This window comes from Furipterus horrens, unplaced genomic scaffold (genome assembly GCF_987537825.1).
Source record: "Furipterus horrens unplaced genomic scaffold, mFurHor1.1.pri manual_scaffold_1, whole genome shotgun sequence".
In the NCBI taxonomy this organism is placed as follows: Eukaryota; Metazoa; Chordata; class Mammalia; order Chiroptera; family Furipteridae; genus Furipterus; species Furipterus horrens.
The window spans coordinates 167,253,534-167,270,457 of NW_028327171.1; the positions used below are offsets into that span (position 1 = coordinate 167,253,534).

At 45.8% G+C, this 16,924-nt stretch overlaps 1 protein-coding gene across 1 annotated transcript in view; it reads left to right on the top strand.

The window, feature by feature from the left end:
- Positions 1–247: 247 nt before the first annotated feature.
- ITGA6 (integrin subunit alpha 6) overlaps positions 248–16,924 on the top strand; it is a 67,353-nt gene continuing 50,676 nt past the window's right edge. Inside the window, exon 1 of the mRNA XM_090280762.1 lies at positions 248–655. Coding sequence (XP_090136888.1) covers positions 474–655 — 182 coding nt within the window. The 5' untranslated portion in view covers positions 248–473. The remainder of the gene's footprint in view (positions 656–16,924) is intronic.

Here is a 16,924-nt window from a genome sequence, read left to right on the forward strand (position 1 = left end):
GGAGGACCCCCAGGATGGCACAGCGCGTCCCAGAGCTCGCCTGCGTGCCTCTCGCGCCGCTACTTCCCGCCCAGGTTAGGGGCTGTGGTAGCGGCCCGGGGTGGACCGGGGAGGGCAGCACCCCGAGGTACCGCAGCCAGGCCCGCGGGGAAGGTGCGGGCTGCAGGCCGCGGCTGGCGCGCTAGGAGGGGCCAGAGGGGTGGGAGGGGCGGGGCCGGCGTTCTCGTCACTTGATAAAACGCCTGCGAGTCTCCAGAGAACAACGGGCTCATTCAGCAGTGGGGAGCTGCCCGCGGTGTGGAGAGGCCAGGCAGAGAGCGCGACTTGTCTTCGTCCCGGGGGGTGGGGCCGGACGCAGTGGCCAAAGGAGACGAAGGTAGCCGCGGTAGCTGCAGCCTCGAACCCGGCCCGTAGAGAAAGGCGGCCGCCGCAACTCGCAGCTCGTCGCTCCCTTCCCGTGCGCCGGCCCTCCCATGGCGGCCGCGGGGCAACTGTGGCTGCTCTACCTGTCCGCGGGGCTCGTGCCCCAGCTCGGCGCTGCCTTCAACTTGGACACCCGCGAGGACAATGTGATCCGGAAAACTGGGGACCCCGGGAGCCTCTTCGGCTTCTCGCTGGCCATGCACTGGCAGCTGCAGCCCGAGGACAAGCGGCTGTGAGTTCCCCCACTCTTCCCACCCCCACCCGGGCGCCGGCCCTCCAGTTCCCGCCGGCCGGCCCTGCCCCTCGGCTGCTCGTCCGGGACCCCGCCTGCCCGCGCGCTCGGCCCCGGCCCCGCCTGGCGCGGCGCCATCCCCACTTTCAGCTCGGGCAGGGGGCGAACCTGAGGGCGACCCCTGCGGACCGCCGCCTCGGTGCCAGGCGGGACTGGCCGCCCTGGGAGAGTTTACTTCTCTTTCATTATTTTTTTTTTTAAACAAAGTACTTTCCGGCGTTCCTTCCCTCCGGGCGTGTTTGCTGGGAACCCGGCAGGTGGCACGCTTCTCTGAGCTTCACGTGTGTGTTTGGGGCGGGGTGACGTGGGCGGTGGGGTCGCTGTATTTCTGCGGTGGGGTTACTGGGAGTGGTGCTCCAGGAAGAGCCAGGCCTTTTCCAAACTCAAGGAACACTCCGTCACCCCGCAGAATCACGCTCCCAGCAGAAGTTGGAAAGTCACTTTGCATCGTGTCCTTCGAGGCTTTCCCCGCAGGGCGGGCGCTCCTGTGCAAGATACTTTAAAAAAAGATGGGACTAAGCACCTGCTCTCAGGACTGGATCAGCAGAGAAAACAAACCCCTCTGAATGGTGTGCCCCCCCCCCCCGCCCCCAGCCCAGGGCTGTAAGCGCCCGGTGACACCCGCGACCCTCTGGGCCCCTGCATTGGGCAGGCCCAGCCTAGGGTGTGAAAGCAACATGTCCGATCTGGGCTGATGGTTTGCAAACCAGGTTTGGAAGTGACAGCCTCCCCCTCCCCCTAGAGCGTAGCAGGGCTCCTCCCAGGAGAAAGTGGAGACCCACACTCTTAGCTTCTTTCTTTCTTAGTGTGTCCTTCCCACATGATCAAATTGTTTAGGCTGAAGAGGGGCTTGGGGGAGCTTAGTCGACTTAATCACAGTGGGGCTGCATTCCTGATCTGTGCTACCGAAAAATAAACTCACTAGAGTCCTACGCCCCCCTCCCCCCAGGCCTTTAGTTGAATTGAGGTCCTTCCAGGACCGACAGAGCAGAGAAAGCAAAGTACAGCCAGTCAAGAGAGGACTTTGTGTTTATGAGAGGTGAATGGAATTCTAGAGCTGGAGGAAACCCCTTGATTTCAGCAATTAAAAACTTTGAAATAGGTGAAAATTGTGGGTCCCCAAATCTTAGATTTAAGAAAAAATAACACCTGCTAGTTAAGCAGAGGAATTAGTTGGGGGTGGGGAGGCCTCTGGTGGGTGGCTTGCTGGCTTGCCAGCTGCTTGTACACTGCTTTGAAAAGAATTGTTAATCTGTAAATCTGAATTGAAAGGTGGTTCCTGTTAGCTCACTTAATGGATGACCGTTAGTGTCTTTGAATACTTTGGAGTGCCTAGCTGTGCATTTACCCATGTGGAGAATTTGAACTTGTTAGTGCAGAAATGAGTGTGCCAGCAGAGGGAATACACTCTCTCCTTGGCATTCTCTCTCTGCACCAGATGCCTACTGGAGCTGGTGCCTTCCTTGAAATACTTGTTCAAGCAAACATTGTAAAGGGGAAGTACTGGGGCAAGAACATATCCTTGGGATGGAGATGTGCAAAATGTGGTTTTAGCCAGGATTTTCCATTGTCACTAAGGTTGGCAGCATGCTTGCTAAAACTCGTTACCACTGGTGGACTTCTCTGCTATTAGAGTTTCTGCATGTCCTCCAAAGGGTAAGAATAAGCCTGTGTTTGGGGTGTAATGCCTCCTAGAAATGCTGTTCTTGGGGCTTGGCAGAGGGAGTGATTAGACCCTCAGATGGAGAGAGGCCCACTCTAAGGGTACTGGATCTTGCCCTAGAGCTTCGAGTATGGCAGTAACCACACTCAAGGGGGCTGTGGTTTATGTCAAATGCCACTCCCTATCCCCCTTCCCTTGGCAAAGTATTCCAGGTTCAGGAGCAGCATTGTCCTACCTGGATAACCAGCATACACAGGCCATACATCCCTTGTCATCTTTGTCAGTAAAGGATGTGGCTGTAAGTAACAGCTAATGAGGTCTAGACCCCACTGGTCCAGGTACCTAAACTCTGCACTCTCTGGACAAGCTCAGTGGGAGTATTTCTGGTGGGAGACCTTGAGCTCAAATTCGTTTTCAGCTGTTTAGGAGCCTTCGCTTTACTTTGAGCCTAAGTTTCTTTATCTGTAAAATGGAGATATTGTTGCTTAATCGTGTTGTTGTGGTGATTAAGAGATAACATGTAAAGTGTTTAATTCCTGATTGACCTGGGACTTGCCGATTAAATGGTAGCTGTCAATAGTGATAAACTTCGAAGCAGTAATTAAATTCCTACTGTGTGCCAGCTACTGTACAGATGTTACACATTCTGTGATACTAAGGCTGCCAAAGAGTCAAGCCAAAGGTTATTGTAGTTTGAGTAATTGATGTTTTAAAGTATTAGTCATATTTATGAAACCTATTTGCAAAGCAATTTAACTTTAATCTACCTTAATTAGATTAATAATAAAAGAAAATTTAGTGAACAAGAGACTTTGAGATAAGAGAAGTAAAATATCAGAGTTGTGTGGGAATATCTGATGAATGCACTATTCTAGAAACCACCATAGATGTTTCTGGGTTAAATTTTCTACAATGCTATTTAAGTATTTAATAACATCTTAAACTCTAGTTAAAATTTTTATAATAGAATAATAGTGAATCAGAGAGCCTTAAAATGTATTATGTGTTCCTAAAACTTTCAGGACTATAACGCTGAACTAGAGACAGTAAATCTTCACTCAGGTTTTTGGAGTGCGTATTAAAGAAATTTGAGATTCCAAAAGATTGAGATGGGTGGCTGAGTTCTGAGGTCAGGGTGTGAACTACTTGGGTTGTTTCATTTCTCTTGGTAGTTAAGGTTGAGTCACACACCACCCCTACCACCCCCAGGTAGGAAGTATGGGATGACATGTGTGGGTATACCCGTCCTGTGAATCATCACTCTTAGCCCTTCTGGGAAGAGAGAGATTTATGTGTGACCGTAGGGCAGAACCTAGAACAGGAGAACTATAGGTGTTATTCTAGTAGAATAATTCTGAATTTATCCCAATGAGGGGGAGGTGGTTACTTTCTGATCACCACTATCTTTCAGAGGCTCTCCCGGCCCACAGTGTTTCTTCTGACTCTGGTTTTTGTTCTTTCTCTCAAGAGTTGTGATGCTCCCACTTTAAAAATCATGTTTACTGAACAAGGACCATCTAGTCCAATGGGCTGTCTTTGTAGATGAAGAAGCTGAAGCTGAAAGTTAAATGTCTAAAGAGTCACAGCAAAATCTTAACAGAATCTGGATTTGAACTTGATATTTCAGACTCATATTCATGCCATTTCTAAAAGGACAATTCAGAAATGACCTTCAGACCTAGGGAAATTGGCCAGCATCTGAGTTTTGGAAATACACTATGTTATGTTGATTTATTAAACTGCTTCTCATATAGGTCAAGGCTATCTATTTAAATATCTGTGCTTGGGCTTTCTTCCTCTTGGCCCTTACTTCAACTGGCCTTGAATCAGCTTCTGCATCCCTCCTTCTTTGCCTGTCACCCCACGCCCACCCCCGCTTCCATAAAAGCCCATTGAGTAGTGACTGTAGCTAGCCTGGGATCAGAGTTGTCATCAGGATGCACACCTAAGTACTTGCTTCCTTTAATTCATTCGGAGTGCTGTGTGGCTCAGGGCCATCATCAGGGACTGGGCTCCGTCACCTAGAAGCCGAGAGTGGGGAGGGAGCCGAAATGGCAGGGACACTGAGCATCCTAGCTTCTGCGAGGAACCAGAAATAAAAAAGTTTAATTTTTGCACAAATAATTTAAGTAATGACTTAGGGTTGAGAAAAAGGGTCAGAGTACTCACATGGTATGACTAATTTATTGGGGAAAATCAGGTTACATGCTCAAATAATAGTCTCCATTATTGTAAAGAAGCCATTACTCTGTTTTTAGCTGCATAAATCTCTATTTTAGCATAATAATAATACTGATTTAAGTTTTTGCAACCAAACAGTACTGGAACTATGGCATATGGCACCCTTAGGACCTTGGCTCAATATACTAGGGTGGATCAGTAGCTTGTGAATTACTTGGCATTTTTAAGGGGGACAGTGGAGACATAGAAAATACTATTGTATGCTTAGATGGCAGGTCAGTTTTACACAAATTGGTTCCAAGTCAGCCCATGTTAAAAAACATAACCATATCTCAAGAACCAGTTTAAATTTCTCCTTGAAAATGTTTTTAGCCCAACCTACTCTCAATTTCTTCTTTCTTCGAATATCTGTAGCAATGAGTATCATGTGTCTGACATTTCTGATGGTTTTCTGTTTAACTGTTATCTACCATTTTTGGAGATTATTCAGTCTCTCTTAACTATTTATATAGGTTATGAGAGGGCAGGGGTCTTATGTATCTTTCTTTGCCTGATAGCATCTAGCATATGCCTTGTAAATACTATGGAGTCATATCATACACTCAATTTAACTTGTGAAATCAGCTCTTCCAGCTCAGGGTAGAGAGAGAAAGAAATCCCTTTGTTTAGCCCTTTACCCTACCTGCTCAAAGTAGCACTTGGTCTCTGCTGGCCCCAGGGCAAGGGAAGCTGTAGCCTAACACAGAGAGACACCCAAGATGTTAATTCTTGGCTTTTGAATTTTCAAGGGCCCAGGTCCCAGGGAAGGGATGTTCATGAGTGATTGTTAAATACACTTGACTTTTGCCTTAATAGTGGACTTCAGAAATTAACCCCAGAAATACATGCTGATGTGCCTTGCAGTGGGTACTCAGGATTTGTTGGTTGTTACAATGAGACTAGGTAGAAAAGCATGTCTATAGAATAGATCCTGAAAGCAGTTGACAAGGGTGGGGGGGTCAGATGAGGGTACACATGTGAGGGCACTTGGGAATTGATGACCGAAGCTTTAGTTAAGGACAGTGAAGGCATCTTGGATACATATGTGTTAACTCTTTAGGCGAGATGGTGGGGAAGCTGCTGACTCCTCTGTGAGAGCTGTAGAAGGTCGATCTTTTGGAACCACGGTTCTTGCAGCATTTGGAGAAGGTGGTCAAGCTTGAGCCCTGCAGTGATGGGCACCAGGAGCAGGGCCAGCCAGTCAAACTTGGCTGGTCATCAGGGCAAAAAATATAATTTTAGGAGCAGTGTAGATCTATTGCACTAGATGTGATCAGTGTCCATAGTTGTGATCCAAGAACCTGGTCTTAAAGCTTTCTAGATTTGAGCTAAATGAATGTTCCCCAGCTATAGATTGGAGGTTACACCCCTCTACCCTCCGCTTGGGTTCAGTTAATTTGCTAGAGTGGCTCATAGAACTCAGAGACACATTTTACTTACTAGATTACCAGTTTAGTGATATAAACTCAAGACGGAGCTTCTGTGTTCTCTCTGACCACACTGCTCTCCCCAAATCTCCGTGTGCTTACCAACCGGGAAGTCCTCCAAACTCCACCCTTTTGGGTTTTTATGGAGGCTTCTTTGCATAGGCATAATTGATTCAGTCATTGGCTATTGGTGTTTGAATTCAACCTCTAGCCCTTCTCCCCTTCCAGAAGGTCAGGGGCGTGGGACTGAACGTTCTGACCCTCTAATGAAGTGCTTGGTTTTCCTGGCAACCAGCCCATGTTCTTAGATGCTTTCCTAAAGTAGCTCATTCACATAACAAGAGACGATTTTTATCACTCTCATTGCTTTGGAAATTCCAAAAGTTTTTAACAGTCCTATCACAGACATAAAGACCATTTATTATAAATCATAATTCCTGTATATTTTTTATGTGTTAATACCTAACTTCTCTGGGCCTCTCTTTCCTCAGCTGTTAAGTGAGAATAATTGTACCTTAGACTAGTCCTGGCCCAGGGTAGGCACTTTGTGTTTGTTAAATAAATGTGGAAACTAAGGCTGTGAGAGGTGAAGTGGTTGTAAATCCACGTTGTCCATGCTTCCTGGTGGTGTGTGCAGATTTCCAGCCTTTTGCAGACTTTTGTTTGTTAAACTGGCACTTAGACTTGCAGACCATGATCTCTAGAAATTTAAATTAAAAGGCAAATTGTTTGCTAGGTCTGAACGGGGGCGGCAGGTGAGCTCTTCACCGGTGTTGGTCCCTGTGAGTGATGGCCGTGTAACCTGCTGCTCTCATTCTTTTCTGTTTCGATGAACAAGGCAAGACAACTCTAACTCAGTTTACCTATTCCAAGGTGAGCATGCTTGCAGAGTGACATTTTCTCAGGCCAAAGTATAGCAGCAGACCCTACCCCCTGCGCACACCCCCGGATTGCAGCGTTGAATACTGCTATCACTTCATCTATTCCCAAATCGGCAAAAAGACTTTAGAAAAAAAAGTATCTAAACCAATTATGTGGTAAAGAAGACTGTTTTGAATTAGGGGGAATGGGGACAGAGCCACCGAAGCAACTGTAGAAGGCAGATACAAGTGACGTGAAGCTATGGACGTCTGTTTATTTGCCAGCTGGCTAGAGCCATTTTGCATGTCATACAATCCAAAGGTTACTTTTTTTGGAACGCCATTTCAGATACAGTATAAGAAAAACCTTTTAGAGAAATAGGCTTTCTAAGTCTGGGCATATAGAAATGAAAATAAACTTTGGAATAATTTGAAAGGGGCACCTTGGTTAGTGTTAGGATGAATAAACAAAGCACAGGGTAGTGCCTGCTTCCCCAAGGTCTGCGCTTGCTTGGGGGTTAATACCAGTGTCATTACAGTTTCTTATTTTGAAAAGGACGTTCATTTGTACTGAGGCTATTTGAAGTGTGTGTGTGTGTGTGTGTGGTACAAATGATAATAAACATTTCAGACCCAGAGGGTAGGATGACGCTGAAGCACAAGTCTTCTGAGCCGGTAGACCAGTTGACTGGCAGAATCAGAGTCCTGATCTTCAGGATATGCAGCCATTGCGCAAGTGGCCATAGTCTTCTGTGGACCCGGCAAAGAAACATGACATGATCTTTATCAAAGCGTGTCACAGCCAGCGGTGTGGAATAGTTGTCCCCCAGTGTGAGCAGCCCATTTGGCAGCACTGGGAGTTTGAAGTTTTGTTCTTCTTGCTGAGGAGAGTTAGAAGTCCTGCCTGGGTCCCTTTCCCACTGATACCTCTTCTCAGCTGATGGCCTGACCTGCCCCGACCCCCACCCCCCATCCCCCAACAGCAGGGTAGTTCTCTTTGTTCTTTGAGAACAAAGGTGTTTGGAAGTTGTGAAATGGAAATGTTTAGAAATCTATAAGGCTCTGGAGAGATTGAAGATATATAGGAAAATATACTTAAAATAGCGGGGATGAATGTATTGATTATGGCTTAAGCAATCCAGCTTTGCTGTGACACAAGTAAACTGAAGTGTTTTCAAATAAGAAGCTGGAAGAGGCTCAGATGGGATCAGGTAGATGTGCAGAGACATGATTCTAGGAAAATGACGTTTGCCACCGAGGCCTCCTGGCTGCTAGTGAGACTGGGCTGACGTGCTAACTTAGGACAACACTCAGGAAAAACTGAGCCGGCTTTAAGGTCTCGTATGAACTCCCAAGTGCAAACAGAGGTGGATCTGGACACCATTGGGCCTTCTAAGAGGCTCAAGGACAGTGGACCTAGGGAAAACGGAAGGGGAGGCCTGCTGAATTAAATGCTTTGAAGCTCAAGGAAGGATTTGGGGAGCCAACTGGAGACGTGTTTTTTTAATGCTCAGGATATGGTAAAAAGCCATTTCAGGTACCATATTAGGTCATCCAGTTTAGAAAGAAAATTCCTTTCTAAGCCTTGTATTATATTTAGAAAGTGCCCGAGCCAGTTACAGAGATTAACTGAGAAAGGGTATGAGAATGTGGGGACCCTCACTGAGGGATATCCCTGGAGGTGAGTGTTGAGCGACAGTGATGCCCCAAACTTAGCTACATCATCAGCCAGAAGCCATCTGAGAAGATTTTTCATTATGAGAATAAGAAATTGGTTTTCCGTATCTCATTTTATTTCTGTGTATGTATATGTATGAACACGTATTTTATATTTCAGCCTAAAGGAAATAGGGGTTTTTATTCTTACTTGAACATGAGAAACAAGAATGTTCTCTGGCACCTGCTAGAGAAACTAACTTTTTGGGGTTTCCCTATAGAAGTTCTTAGTTCAACATGTATTTGTTGATTATTTACTATGTATTAGGCACTGTTCTAGTGCTGGAGATATAGCAGCAAACAAAATAGATAAAATCTCTGCTTAAGTTCTGGTGGTGAGACAGACTAGATAGGGTATTGTGTTAGATGGTAATAAGTGATACAGAGGAAAACAAAGTGGAGAAAGGGAATAGGGAGTGGAGCTGGGGTGGGAAGTGATTGACAGTAAATCTGTCAGGGAAGACTTCACTGAGAAGGTGAAAGTGCGAGTTGTATCATTATTGGGGGGGAGGGGTCATTCCTGGCAGCAAAAAATAACAAGTGCAAAGGCCCTGCAGCAGAACCATGTTGGCATGTTCGGGAACGTAAAGGAAGCCAATAGTCTCCTGGGAGGCAAATTGTCTAGGGCCTTAGAGTAATTGAGAGACTTTGGCTCTTACTCTTGAATAAAAGATAGGAAGCCACTGGAGTGTTCTGAGAAGAGTGTAGCATGTTCTGACTTAGATTTTAAATGGACTTCTCTAGCTGCTAGATTATTGAGAATACAGTAGTCCCTCTCTATATCACGGTTCACTTATTGCGGCCTCACTGTATTGCGGGATTTAAAAAAATATTATATTTAATTATCGCGGATTTTTCACTGTATCGCGGGATTTTGCGGTACTGAATACGTGTGTTGTTAAAGTTACGTAAGTTTAAGAGTGTAGAATAAATGTAAGGTTCCTACTTCGCGGGGGTGTCTAGAACGTAATACCTGAGATAAGTGAGGGAATACTGTAGACTGTACAAGGGCCAGGGTAGGTGTAGTGACATTGATAAGGAGGCTTTGGTGATGGTAGATAAGAGATGATGGTGGTTTGGACCAAGCGGTAGCAGTGAAGACAGTGAGAAGCAGTTGGATCCTGGACATATTTTGCAGGTACAGTCAACAGGGTTTCCTGTGGACTAGACATTGAGTGAGACAGCAGAAAAGAATGTCTGCAGTGTTTTTGACTTAAGTAGCTGGAAGGATGAAGTTGTGAGATTAGGGTTGAGGGAGCACCATAAGAGGAAAAGATACCGACTGGGGTAGTAAGATCAAGAGTTTGATTTTTAGATATTTTGGGTTTGAGATGTCTAGACATCCAAGTAAAATTGTCAAGTAGGCAGTTGAATTAGAGTCTGAAGTTCAGGTGAAAAGATTTGGATTGGAGATACAAATACTGGCGTCATTCATCCGCTTCTAGGTTGTGTCTGGAGTGAAGGACTGAGCAATGGATGAGATGCCACGGGAGGGAGGACTGAGTTGTGGGGCGCTCCCACGCATAGGTGAGGGAGATGAGGGGACCCAGCCTCAGATGTGGAGGGGAAGGGCCGGTAAGGTAGGAGAACTAGATGTGCTGTCCTGGAAGCGTTGTAGGAGTGATCCGTCAGTTGTGTCATGACACAGAGAGCTGATCCCTGCCATAGCACTGTGGAGGCTGGTGGGGACTTACTGAGCACTGGCAGAGGGGGACGGGGAGCAGGGCCTGTGTGGAGTGGCTGGGTGAGAGAAAGGAAGGGGAATTGGAGACAAAGAATAGGAACTCTGGGTTTTGCTGTGGAGAGGAGAACGAGCGTTAAGGGGGAAATGGGTTTGAAAGGAAGTCTCATCATTTTTTTTTTAAGGTGGGAGAACATTATAGAGAGCTGGTTGGTTGGTGCTGACTCAGTAGGGAAGGAAAAGTGGGTGCCAGAGAGCGGGGAGCTGGTGTGATGTCTGTGAGCAGGTGAGAGGGATGCACCAGTTGGGGGGGGGTTGGTTCCCACATCACAGCGGGCCACAGATGCAGGCAGGTGGGAGACTGGGAGGTTTTTTCTGGTTGCTTCTCATCTCTCAGTGAATAATAACAACAAATCATTGTTTCTGAGCTACTCGATACTTATGTAGAAGTTTGCCTTGTAGGAGTAAAAACTCCATTCTAGAATTAGAGGGATGTGGGAATTGCATCCCAGCCTCCTCACTTTCTGTGGATTTGACCTTGTGCAAGTTACTTGTCCTCATCAATAAAATGCGGATATTAACAGCACCAACCCCATAGGGTTGTGTAGATTAAATGTGGTGAGTATGAGTATAAAGCATTTAGCATAGTACCTGGCACATCCAGTGCACACCAGCCTTTACTGTTGTGGGTGCCTTAACATAAAATATGAATATAATTCCCTTACACGGGGAAGTTTTTTTATAGCTATCTTGTCTTCACAGCCTGGGGACAGCAGCCCTTTGGGGGTCAGTGAAAGGAGAGGTTTCCCCATGGGTGGGGCTACAACCAGAGCTGGGACAGTTCACAGGTGGATGGAAACTGTACCATTGTCTTGAAGAGAGGAAGGGGAAATATGGGACCTGAAAGAAGGAAGAGAAAATGGAAACACATCAAAACCCTCCAAGAATTTCCAGTTCCTTATGTTGTGTTTGTGCTATGGAGAACCCCAACTTTTTATTTTAAATTCCTACAAGACTCATTTTAGGTGTTGAGCGAACATTTCCCATGTGGGCGTGTCTGCAGTTCCAGCATCTGATACTGTCTTAGGTGGCACAGTGTCTGTGTGTCCTCCAGTCCAGGGGGACACCAGGGCGTGGACAGGTGGGCATGTGCTGTGTAGGGTGGAAGTGAACTGGGAACAGGGCGAGGGCCCCAGGGCCTTGTTTCCTGCTCCCACTGGCTTGGTCAGCTGGGTTTGTGATCCTTGTCAGAATATCCAATGTCTCACTTCATGTACTCAATAAAAATGACGCGTGGGTTCTGAAGCACTGCCTGTTTCAATCTCCTTTCACAATAAGTATAGTACAGGCTGAAGAGGGAGCCTGAGGGAACTGTGAATCTGAAAGGGAACAGACTGTCTGAAATTATGCAAGTGGATGAATAATCAGGACTTTAGCATCTGTTGCCCTGGGGTGTGCCACAAATGAAATAGTGAACATCTTCTGGAGGTGGCATGGTGGCGAGTTATTTTTTTAAAGTTATTTAATTATAGTGCAGAATGAAACGCATGAATTTTTAATATGAAACGGGAGGCTTTAAAGACATCTCAAGCATGGTGGTTGCTTCGGGCTGTGCCCCGTGCGCATTCTGCTTCCTCCGTGCTTTTGTGAAAATAGTGGAGAAGCACTGACCGACCCAACCTTTTCTCTGCGGAGGGACAACTGAAACCCAGAAAAGTCAAGTGACAGCTAGGTCGTGCCAGCGTGGGCCCTGAAACCTAGCCCACCCTGTGCTGTGCCACTCACGTCTACCTTTTGGTGAAGTAGCCTGTTCTTGGAATTAAACCCATGCTGTATAATCTTGCTTATAATAGACCAGTATCTTCCATTTTCAAATGCCTTACCACATACTGGCCTAGTACAGCGATGGCAGATACACAGCCACTGCTGCCGTTTCCCCCCTGCTGATTGGGGGCACGTCAATGACCATTGCACTTTTTTCAGCCACGTCTCAGAATTCTCCAGGTCAGCATTAGTTAGCCGCTGCTGATGTGTGGTGTTTGCACATAAGATGGCATCTGTTTGCCCTCTTGACCTGGCCAAGCCCCCTGCACATGAAAGGTAGTATCAAAGCATCTGCTGGACGGATAGTATCTCTGCCAGATGAGGCTGAGCTGCCTCCAATGCCCCAGCTCGGTTGGAAACTACTCTGTCCAGCAGAGGTTTCATGACCACGGTGGAACAGATTTACCCAGGACACTGTATTTTGTCTGGGGGGAATGGGAGGCGGCTAATCTCTCTAGTGGAGAACAGTGCAGAACTTCTTAAGAGCAGGGGTGACAATTTCTCCATTTCTGGTTTGAATCTAATAGACAGAAATGGGCACCAGCAAGTATTTGTTGAACTCATTGAGTTGATCTAATTCTTCAAATGCAGTGAAGACTCTTTAAGAGAGCAGGAAGTGGTATGACAGTTTCTTTAGAATGATCCTCTATACCCCGGTGGGGCTGGGGGTTCTCTTCCTCCTTCTCCCATTGTGGTAAAATACACATAACAAAACTTTTATTGTCTTATCTATTTCTAAGTGTATGGTTCAGTAGTGTTAAATATATTCGCATGGCTTTGAATACCCTGGTACTTCTTAAACTTGTTCTGAAGTGCCCAGAAATCAATACTTTCATGTGACCCCATGTTATGAGGCCCCTAAATGAATAATTGTGCCATTTCATATAATCTGATATCATAGTCTAAAATAGATTAGTGGCAACATAATTAAAAGTTTTACAGATTTTCATGGTAGAAATTTAAAATTCCATCTCATGGAGTCCTGGCCAAGTAGCTCAGTTGGTTAGAGCATCGTCCCGATACACCAAGATTGCGGGTTGGGTCCCAGGTTGGGGCACCTACAAGAATCAACCAAAGAATGCATAAATAAGTGGAACAATAGATTAGTGTTTTTCTCCCTCTCCCTCTCCCTCCCTCTCTCTCTCTCATTCTCCCAGCCCCCTCCCCCCACCCCCTCTCTAAAACCAATCAATAAAAAATAGTTCCATCTCACAGCTTAGTATGTGTTTTCCAGTTTATTAAAGGGCTGTTCCTGTGTACCTGGCTCCCTCTGTGTCTCTCCAGGGCTCCTCATGCACATCTCTTGACAAACCAGGACACTGTAAGTCCTCACTTAACATTACGGAGAGACTCTTGGAACTGTGGGAAAAAGACATGTAACAAAACCAGTTTTACCCTAGGCTAATTGAAGGAAACCAGAGAAAACTGCAACAAATAAAAGGCCTGGCCATATTTGTTTGTTTCTGATGTCTTGCTACTCCTCCCACCTAACTCTCAGCAGCTTTAAAGTAAAACAGAGCAATTTCAGTGGCACACTGAGTTCAGGTTGAGGCTGAGGTTTGATATGACATTTACAGGTCGAAGTTCGAAAGGAAGTGTGTTTGTTCAGGGAACATCAGATTGGACTAACAGCTGTCCCTGGTGGTCAGGCCATCTTTAGCTTGTCTTGCAAATACTTTCCTCTTCCACACTACAGTCCCTGCCCCCCGCCAGCTTCCTTTAGAACCTCGTTAATCTGTTACCTAGGAGCAGCTTTTTCTTCCTTGCCTCTTCAATTTTCTAATGACTATACTGTTCAGGTCCTGTTGAGTTTGGCTTAATACTCTCTTCATTCTTACTGAAGCTTTCATTTTGAAATTTCTAATAAGCTATTTGGGAGCTGTCCGAATGAAAGCTTCCTGACGGTTCTGAATTGTGGGCCTTATGAAGGCCGGAGCTGGGGCTGATTTATCTATTGGATATTTTGCCCAGAGCTTTAACGTGGAGCCTAACACACATCATTTCCTCAAAGAGAAAACAAAAATGTGCTGTAAAAGAAATCGAAGCCCTGTGCTCAAGCTGTAGGTGTTTTCGTCAGTACCAAGTGATGGGACTATTCTAGTGTTATTAGCCAATAATGCTTTTGTGGGTTTCTTTTAAACCACCTAAAGAAGTTAGGAAAGAACCGAGGAAATGATCAAGACAGGTAACCCATTCCCCTCACTTTATAAGTCATGAATCGGTGGCCTAGGCTTTGTTCTGGGTCACACAGCCGACTTCTGACAGAGCTGCCCCTACAGCCCCGTCCCCTCATGTCCAGAGGTCTTTCTGGTTTCTCACTTGAACCTCTGTCCTCTACCTCTACTGCCCATCCCCAGGCAAGGGTCCATTTTTATAAATGTCACCAGAAGCTTAAGTAGATCCATTTAAATCCCACCAAACTTGTCTAAAAATCTTTTCTTATCAGAGAGAGTTGCCATCTTTGAGTTTCTCAAAGTGGAACAGGCCTGAGTTTGCCTTTGACCACAAGTCCTAAAGCAGTTGTGTGTTCCCACGTAGATCGCCACCTGCTCTGTTCCTGATTCCCTCCGCAGCACTCATGTTTTAGATTAGATGAAAGGTGAGGTCGAGTGCCTGACTCAGGCCGTGACTCACTCCCGCTCCCTCCTGCAGCAGGTGGCTGCTGCAGGAGGTTTGGGCAGCATCGACACCATCCAAGGCGAAGGCATTTGAACCCTGCAGCTGTTTATAAGCAGTACTTACTGTGCTTTAGCTCTGCATCTTGAGATGCCTCTGAACTGCACAGGTTCATTCCCTTCTGAAGGAAGGTAGGAGGGGGAGCATTTTGTATCGCCGGTTTTCCATCACGGAGTTGTTTCCCTGCATGCTGTCAGCGCCCTGGACTTTCTGTAGTGAAATTGAGAGTTGTTCTCTTTAATATCATTTCATTTTATTCTGTGCCTTGCTTGACCACGATGGAAAGCTGGTCCACCTTTTCAGCTTGGGTTTCCTTTCCTCAGTAGTTTTCAACCTCTACCCTCCATTGGCACTCTATTGTAACGCCCAGATGGCCAGGACATTGCACAGAACGTCTGGGTTCATCCACTGCTTTGTTGACGTGTCGACATACCTCTTGAATGGGCTGTAAAAATCAGTCTTTGACTTTTGCCTGCCTGCGACTGCCTACATAAAGATAGCGTGTGTGAGCTTGTCTTAGGCAATGATGAGGTAGGTTTGCTTCATGACTTCTGGGCACTGATTTGAACCTCCATGATGATCCCTGTCATTTTCTCTGCGAGGCTTTCAATGACCCATTGTCCACTGACTGACATCATTTTTTAAAAAACGATGCTTTTTTTGATCTGGTAATAGTCGCACGGTATACATGTAACAAAAAGATGTGGAATGAAAATCACCCTCCCACCCCTGGTCTCTAGTCCCCCTGTTCTTTCTGGAGTCAGCCGTGGTTTTACCAGTTTGCTGTGACTCCTCACAGGTGCCTATACACATCCATTTTTTTCACATGTATGGTAGCATGCCATATGTATTCCTCTGCACCTTGCTTTTTTTTTTCTCTTGGCATGTTTTAGTTCTTGTTTGCTGTTGTAAATAAAGAGCTTCTTTAGTATTTTGAATGTGTGCATCGTGTTCAGTTGTGAGGATGAGTCGTGATGTATTTAATGAGTGTGGATATGCAGGCAGCTTCTCACCCTTTGCTGTTACAGCAGTGCTGTAGTGAGGACTTTATCCCTCGCTCTTCTCACTTTAAGTAGAGGGCCGATTCCCGGGGCCGTTGCTTCCTAGTGCTGTTTTAATGATCCTGGTGGGTTCAGGAGGAGAGGCTGGCTGCTCCTCACGACTTCCTGTCACAAACTCTGTCCTACCATCTGATGTCACTGTACCAATGGGGTTGCTGGAATCTTTTCAACAACTGGAGTTGACAGTTTTACATCCAAGCTGTCGCATTCTGACGGCTTCAGCATTTGTGCCTCACCAGTACCTATACTTGTTAAAAAGTACTTAAAATTAGAATGGCTTGTTGACATATGTGTTAACCAAATACTAATAACAGCAAATGGTGCTTCATCACCACATTAACGTTGACAAGGTTGTTGGACAGGATTTCATTTGATCCTTGCCAACACCCTGTGAGAAAATATAAATAGAACCATTTCACAGATAGCCCGTACAAATGACACCCAGCTAATAGGTAGGACAGCTGGCACTTGAACCCACTGAGTCTTCTTGTAACTCTCTCAGTATTTGATTATGGTTTTGGCTTGCGAGTCTGTTACGGGGCAGGTAAGAAGACGTGTGCTATCTGGAGACAGTGCCTACTACAAACATGTACCGTATTATCCTGATAAAGACAGGCCCAGGTAGGACTGATGTTCAGCAGATATGGACCAGTGAAGCAGTGCTAGTTGTTAAACTGTTGAATTGCTTCTGATTGGTAAATAGCTTTTCCCCAGTCTCCCTGAGTGTCCCTCAGCACTGCCCTGGCCACTCTTCCAGTAGGACATTCCCCTCTTCCCATAGTTCCCTCCACCATCCAGCAGCTAAAGGGGAAATGTCCTAATACCACAGAGGCCTCTGGGGTGTAGTCCGATGCTACGTCACCGTCTGTAGTGATTAATTGCTTCCTAGGCCATACTGGCTGCTGACTATTGTTAAATGGTTATCTTTAAATGTAGGAGTGGAATGGTAAATAATGTAAATGTTTAGCAATGTAACTTGACTTCGGTGAATATTTATATAGGTACACTTTTTAAATTGTATTATTTTTTGTATCTTATTTCTAAATCCTTTTTTTTTTTTAACATGAAAGATCTCATAGTT